The sequence below is a fragment of the Balaenoptera musculus genome, chromosome 15 (genome assembly GCF_009873245.2).
Source record: "Balaenoptera musculus isolate JJ_BM4_2016_0621 chromosome 15, mBalMus1.pri.v3, whole genome shotgun sequence".
NCBI lineage: Eukaryota > Metazoa > Chordata > Mammalia > Artiodactyla > Balaenopteridae > Balaenoptera > Balaenoptera musculus.
The window spans coordinates 15647766-15655014 of NC_045799.1; the positions used below are offsets into that span (position 1 = coordinate 15647766).

General features: G+C 47.3%; 1 protein-coding gene across 1 annotated transcript; it reads right to left on the reverse strand.

The window, feature by feature from the left end:
* Window positions 1-412: 412 nt before the first annotated feature.
* On the reverse strand, window positions 413-2181 carry LOC118881533 (SWI/SNF-related matrix-associated actin-dependent regulator of chromatin subfamily D member 1-like). The gene is given in 3 exon segments (XM_036826576.1): window positions 413-1209; window positions 1212-1999; window positions 2034-2181. Coding segments are annotated over 3 exon segments (1425 nt in total). The 3' UTR covers window positions 413-720.
* Window positions 2182-7249: the final 5068 nt, after the last annotated feature.

Genomic DNA, 7249 nt, shown 5'->3' on the forward strand with positions numbered 1-7249 from the left:
GACGGGTAGGAGGGAATCCTAAAAAGCAGCGACAGGGAGTGTGGTGAGAGGGACCAATACTAAAAGAAGAAACTCCAATACTGATGTGGACCCCCTACGAGGGAGTAAGTGAAGCACTGAGACAGCAGGCCAATCCAGAGGGCTGCGGACTGACCTGGGGCTCAGTGGAGCCAAGAACCAGGATTCCTTTAGTGCTAGAGGGCAACAAGTGAAGGGAGAGTTTGCTCCAAACCTGTGGAGGGAAGGAAGGAAACTGGATTCTGTTATCAGGAAAGCCGAGATCAACTAGCTTATAGAGGGACCCCAGGCTTGAGTCTCGGAGAAGGGGCTAAAGCTCCCAACTCCTGGGTCTCTGAAGGGCAGGATCAGTGCAGCCGGTCCCCTTGAAGACCACTTGGCCTTAGGCCCAATCCATTCAATGCACTGATTACCACTACAGGTTCTCTCTCTAATCCTATCTAGAGGTCCTATGCAGACCAGGGGAGGGTACAGGCACATGGGAACTTTGTGGGGCAAAGGGAAGCTGCGGGTAGGAAGGGATGGAGTGGGAGAAGAGGGTAACAGGTATCACGTGAGACCCTCTTCATTCTGGGGTTGTCCTAGAACAAACAGCATCCCCTGGAAGGCCCCAAGCAAGACCAAGGCAGGTGCTATGAGGCAGGCAGCACAGGGCCCAAATAAAGAAATCGGTGCAGCCAAATCAGGGCTGTGGGAGAAGCCCTATGTATTTCGGATTCCCAGGACTTGCTCTAATTCCTGTCGTCTCTGCTGCACCTTGGAGTAGAAGTATCGGCACATGGCCTCCTGTGCCCAAGGCTGGAAGTAGAACTCAGCTCGGCGCTCTTCCTCCGGGTTACCCACCACCTTGGTCATGGTCTTGAGGTCCCGGCGCTGGGACTGAAGCCAGTCACTGATGAAACCCTGAGGGTCTCTGGCAAAGCTCAGCATGAACTCTCGCTGGGTCTTCAGCGGATTGATAGTTTCTATTGTCTCATGGACCTTGTTGTCTAGGGTAGCAACCTCCTGCTGGCTGGCAGTAGACAGCAGACAAGAATTCATCTGGGTCTTCAAGGTGTCACCCGCTTCCACATCCATGTCATAACAAGCTGTCTTTTTCTGATCATTCGGGTCAACGCTAATGATATGATTAATGATGATGGGCTCTGGTGGCATAAGCAAGGCGTGGAGCCGTTGGGGGAATCTCTGAAAAACTTCATACGTTGAGACTCAAAGATCTGCTGGAGGTACTTGTCACAGATGACAAACTCCCGCTCAGGTGGGTCCTGGAGCTGATGCGTCTTAATATATTGCCACAGTGCTTGAACGATCACTGGACGGGCCTGGGTGTGGATGCCCAGCAGGCGAGCCAGAGGAGGGTCTAATTTAAACTGAGGAGGCTGGTAATCCAGCATCAGCAGGACAGTACACCGTACATTCACATCTCCTGGCCACTTCACTTCGAAGCCATCTGTCTCCTGGGTAGTGGCGGTCCTGTACCATTCTACCAGATGGATGTCTGGCCCATACAGGTCCTTGTCCAGTTCGATCACCAAGGACTTAAAAGAAGAAGAGAACTTCCTCTTTTGTTTGGTGGCATCATATTTGGACAAGGCTGACTTGATGGGACGTTTCGAGGCCTCCTGGATATCTAGCCATTTCCTCATGATAGTCTGGTCCAGTTTCCTTTCAAAAGCCAAGAGACCCATATAGGCCTGGGATTCTGGTACCAGTTCACGAATACTTTGAGGTAGAATTTTGTCAGCCATCTTCTTTTTCTTTGCACCGTGGTTCCGTTTCTGGACCGCCTGCTGCTGGACCTGCTGGATCTGCTGAGGAACAGGTCTCCTGCGGGACTGGTCCATCCCTGACTGGGCCAGGCCAGGTCGGACTGAAAGGCTCCCCTCATAGCCAGGGGGTCCCATGGAAGGTCCCTGAGGTGTCGTTCGGCTGCCTGGTAGCATACCTGGTCTCGGATAGGCCGCTCCGCGCATCGGGGAGCTCCGCGCATCGGGGAGCTCCGCGCATCGGGAAGCGGTACAGCCCTTGACCCGGCGCCGGGCCCATTCGCACCGGAGGCCCCGGAGTCCCACCTGGGCCCAGGGCAGCCGCCGCGCCCACCCCTCCTGAGGCTCCAGCGCTGCCGCTCGGAGCCACAGACTGGAAACCTGCCCCGGCCGTCATCTTTCCCAGAGCCACTGCTGTAGCTGCACAAAGAACCCCAAAAGTTCAGTTTTCTATTGTAAAAATTGTACAAGCAGGGGGACTTCCCTGGCGGTCCAGTGGTTAAGACTCTGAGCTTCCAATGTAGGGGGTGCGGGATTGATCCCTGGTCAGGGAACTAAGATCCCACATGCCGAGTGGTGAGGCCAAAAAAACCTTGGTACATGCACATCATAAACAAGTTAGAGAAGTACAAAGAGGACAGCAAAAATCACCTCCAACCTCACTACCTGTTTGGTGAACATTGTTTTAGACAGCACTTCATGCAGATATACATAAATATACATACACACCCATACAAACTTACATAAAGATAAATATATGTATTGGTGTAAAGATATATACATAGTTTTAAACAAAAACAGGATCAAACTACACATTTATTATTTTACTTTTATTCTTTTACTAAGTAATACATTGCATTTATCTTCCATAGCAATAATAAGAATTGAGGCAGGTAATTGTCTTCACCATACAGGTAAGGAAGCTGAGACTTGTCCATGATCACACCGGTTGAGAGAGGAAGAAATCTCTTGGTCATCCCAGAACTACTTACTCTTCAAGGAGCTCATGTCTGTGAGGGGGTAAACCCTGGAGTTCAGCTGAACTGGGAAGCCTTCACCCTCTCAGCTGCATTTACCTAAAAGCTTGCAACTTATGTAACTGGAAATCTTAGAGATTTCAGGGGATGCTAGCTCCGGTGCAGGTGACCCATATGCTGAGTCCCAACAGAGATCTATTGCTGAAAAACTTCAGCTCAACTGTCACACTTTGGAGGCAGGAATCTGGCGCATCCTGGGCTCCTTTCTTTATCTCGGTTCTGATTCTTCTGTGAAACGAATGGGAGCAAGGAGCCAGTTGTCTCCGTAACCCTCAGTGCAGCAACTCACCACTAGGTGTCTCCATGGCACCATGTGCTGTAGTCCGTGGATAGAGAGCCACGCCCACAAAGGTTGATCTCTTCATCCTGTCTGGCTTCCAGGAGTGGGAGGAAAATGAGAGACGGTAGACTTCCTGAGCTCGGTGCCAGGGTTTATTTAATCTTCAGGATCCCAAAGCTCAGAATGGCTGCATCAGAGTCACCTAAGGAGCTTGCTGAAAGCAGTGATGCCAAGGTTTTGCTCCCAGAGTAGTGGATATCAACCTTGCCTACACATTAGAATCACCAGGGAAGCTTTTTTTTTTTAACGTCTTTATTGGAGTATAGTTGCTTTATAATGGTGACCAGGGAAGCTTTTAAAAAACAAAATGTTGGAGTGTGTTAGGGACTGAATGTTTGTGTCCTCCCCAAATTCATATGTTGAAACCTTACTCCTCTCTCCCAACATGTGATGGTATTAGGAGGTGAGATCTTTGGGGGGTAATTAGGATTAGATGCAATCATGAGGGTGAAGCTCTCATCAGTGGGATTAGTGCCCTTATGAGTCACGAGAGAGCTTGCTTCCTCTTTCTGCTTTCTGCCATGTGAGGATACAACTGAGAAGCCGAGAAGTCGGCAGTCTGCAACCTGGAAGAGGACTTTCACCAGAACCCGACCACACTGGCACCCTGATCTTGGACTTCCAAGAACGGTGAGGAATAAATTTCTGTTGTTTATAAGCCGCCCAGTGTATAGTATTATCTGTTATTAGCACCCCAAACTGCTGCTGAGACAAGGGGCTCCAAGCTCCTCCATAGAAACACTGAGAAAACAAGCAGATACTGTCAGAATCAACTTTGTAAGAACTTTGGAAAACCATCAAGGTTTACAGCAACCAACTGAACGCTGAATCAAAAAAACAAAAAGGCAACTTAAAAATGGCTCAGGGAACTTCCCTGGTGGTGCAGTGGTTAAGAACCCGCCTGCCAATGCAGGGGACATGGGTTTGAGCCCTGGTCTGGGAAGATCCCACATGCCGCGGAGCAACTAAGCCCATGCGCCACAACTACTGAGCCTCCGCTCTAGAGCCTACGAGCCACAACTACTGAGCCCACATGCCACAACTACTGAGCCCATGTGCCTAGAGCCTGTGCTCTGCAAAAAGAGAAGCCACTGCAATGAGAAGCCCGCGCACCACAATGAAGAATAGCCCCCATGCAGCAACGAAGACCCAACACAGCCAAAAATAAATTTAAAAAAAAATATATATATATATATGTATTTTTTAAAAAAAGATGGCTCAGTGCAAGCAGGGAGTATGGGCTAAAGCAGAGCTGCAAACAGCCTCCACAACACAGAGCCCATCTGCAAAGCCTGAGAGGTATGTTTTGTTTTAAGTTCCAGTTGTGCCAAGAAATCTCTGTCAAGGTACTAGTTGAACATGAGCTGAAGGAACAGACTTCAGCGACTACATACGACGTGAAATACAGCCTATGTAAGAGAGTTTGGGAAAATCACTAAGCAAATGGATGACTGCAACCTTCATCAATCAAGATCAGCAACCCCTGGGGAAGGGGGAGAATCTGATTTCCAGTTACCACACTACAATATTCAAATGTCCAATCTCAGAAAAAAACAATCACAAAGCATCCAAAGAAACAGGAAAGTATGGTCCAGTCAAAGAAACAAAATTAATTGACAGAACCTATCCCTGAGGATGCCCTGACATTGAACAGGTGAGTCAAAGACTTGAAACCAACTGTCTTAAAAATGCTCAAAGGACTGAAGGAAACCAGGGACAAAGAACTAACAGAACTCAGAAAAACAATGTATGAACAAAATGTGAATATCAATAATCTATCAAAAGAGATACGGGGAATTCCCTTGCGGTCCAGTCGTTAGGACTCCATGCTTTCACTGCTGTGGGCCGGGGTTCGATCCCTGGTTGGGGAACTAAGATCCCAAAAGCTGCGTGGTGTGGCCAAAAGAAAGAGAGAGAGAGAGAGAGAGAGAGAGAGAGAGATGATAAAAAAGGAACTAAATAGAAATTCTGGAGCTGAGAAGTATAATAACTGAAATAAAGAATCTGATGCCCAGGCCTCACCCCAGTCTAATTACATCAAAATCTCTGGGGTTGGGCCTCCAACATCTGTACCTTCCAAACCTGCCAACATTGAAAACCATTATCGCAGAGATTCTGTTTTAGGAGGTCCAGGGCTGGAAATCTCAATTGTGGAGGTACATTAGTGTCACCCGAAGAGCTTTAAAAAATACTGATGGCCAGCCTACTCCCCAGAATCTCTGAGAGTAGGCACTGGGTATTGGCATTTTGAACAAACTCCCTTATAATTCTGATGACCACTCAAGGGTAAAAACCATGGAGAATCCCACGGTATCCAACCTTCATCTCTGTGAAAGCTTTTTGTTCAACTGAAATATCATCAAGAACCCCAATATCTAACATGTAAGTTAGTAACATTTGTTTATCCTAAAGTCCATCCATGAGGCTGTTGAGATTGGCATCGTTCATACATGCATGCATTTATTTATATTAATAAAAAATGTATTGAGGGCCCCACTATGTGCCAAGGAGGACAGCAGTGAACAAAACAGACAGCGCCTGCTGTCACCAAGCATTCATTCTAGCACGGAAGCCATAAATAAACAAAAAGTTATATGTGTGTCAAGCAATAAGAGAATTAAAGTGAGACAAGAGGATAGAGGGGGATGAGAGCAGCTATTTTGGATGGAGTGGTCATAGTGACATTTGAGAAGTGGCCTGGAAGAAATGAGGGAGTGACCTTGGTGCTGGAGAATGTCTGGAGAAGTGCTGTCAGTTGATCAGAAATCTATGAAATCTTGGTTTAAGGATGATAGTCACAGCCTCCCATCAGCCAGTTTCTTTCTTTTGTTTTGGGTGCATCTCTTACCTGAGTCTTACTGACGTCTGCTTTCCACCAGACATGTGGATTTCAGGCAAGCCACATCATCCCTAAGAGTCATAATGTCTTCATCTGTAAAATACACATAATCATAATCATACCCACCTCACTGTAGGGTTGCTGAGACAGGGAAGCACAGTGCAGTGGTTAACAGCATGGGTACTGCAGCCAAACAGCCTGCGTTTGGAGTCTGGCTGTATAACCAGACTATGTATAGCTATATAACCACGGGCAAATTACTTAGCCTCTCTGGGCTTTTGGTTTGTGTGGTGGACACATTAATGACTCCCCCCAACATATCCACATCCTAATCCCAAATGTGTGAATATGCCAAGTTATATGGCAAAAAGGAATTAGGTTGAAGCTGGAATTCAGGTTGCTAATCAGCTGGCTTTCAGATAGTGAGAAAAGTCTGTGTTTCCCAGGTGAGTCCAGTTTAATCACAAGGGCCCTTAAAATTGGAAGAGGGAGGCAGAAGAGAAGGTGCAGAGGGATGTGACCACAGAAGAACTGTCAGAATGATGTGATGTGAGAAGGACTTGGCCCATTGATGCTGGCTTTGTAGCTGAAGGAGGCCACAAGCCAAGGAATGCAGGGGGTCCCTAAAAGCTGGAAAAATCAAGGAAATGGGTTTCCCCCTAGACCGACAGAGAGGAATGCAGCCCTGCTGATACCTCGATTTTTAGTAAGGCCTGTGTAGGACTTCTAACCTTCAGAACTGAAAGATAATACATTAGTATTGCTTAAGCCACTAAGTTTGTGGTAATTTGATATAGCAGCAATAGGAAACTAATACACCTTGTCATCTGGAAATCAACAAAATAATAGTATCTGCCTCATAGGTTTGTTGGGAGAGTTATGTGAATTCACAGCAGTGCCAGGAATAACATAAATTCTTATGGTCAATGGAATAATGAATGGCCCACTGAGGATGTCTGCATTCTAATCCCCAGAACCTGTGAATGTTACCTTCCCCCCCCCCCCCGACCCCGCATGGAAAGCGGGATCTTAGTTCCCCAACCAGGCATTAAACCAGTGCCCCCTGCAGGAGAAGCGTGGAGCCCTAGCCACTGGATCTCCAGGGAAGTCCCTGTGAATGTTACCTTACATGGCAAAAGGGACTTTGCACATGTGAGTAAATTAAGGATCTTGAGATGGGGAAATTAGTCTGGATTTTCCAGGTGGGCTCAATATAAGCACAAGGGGCTTGTAAGTGAAAGAGGGAGAG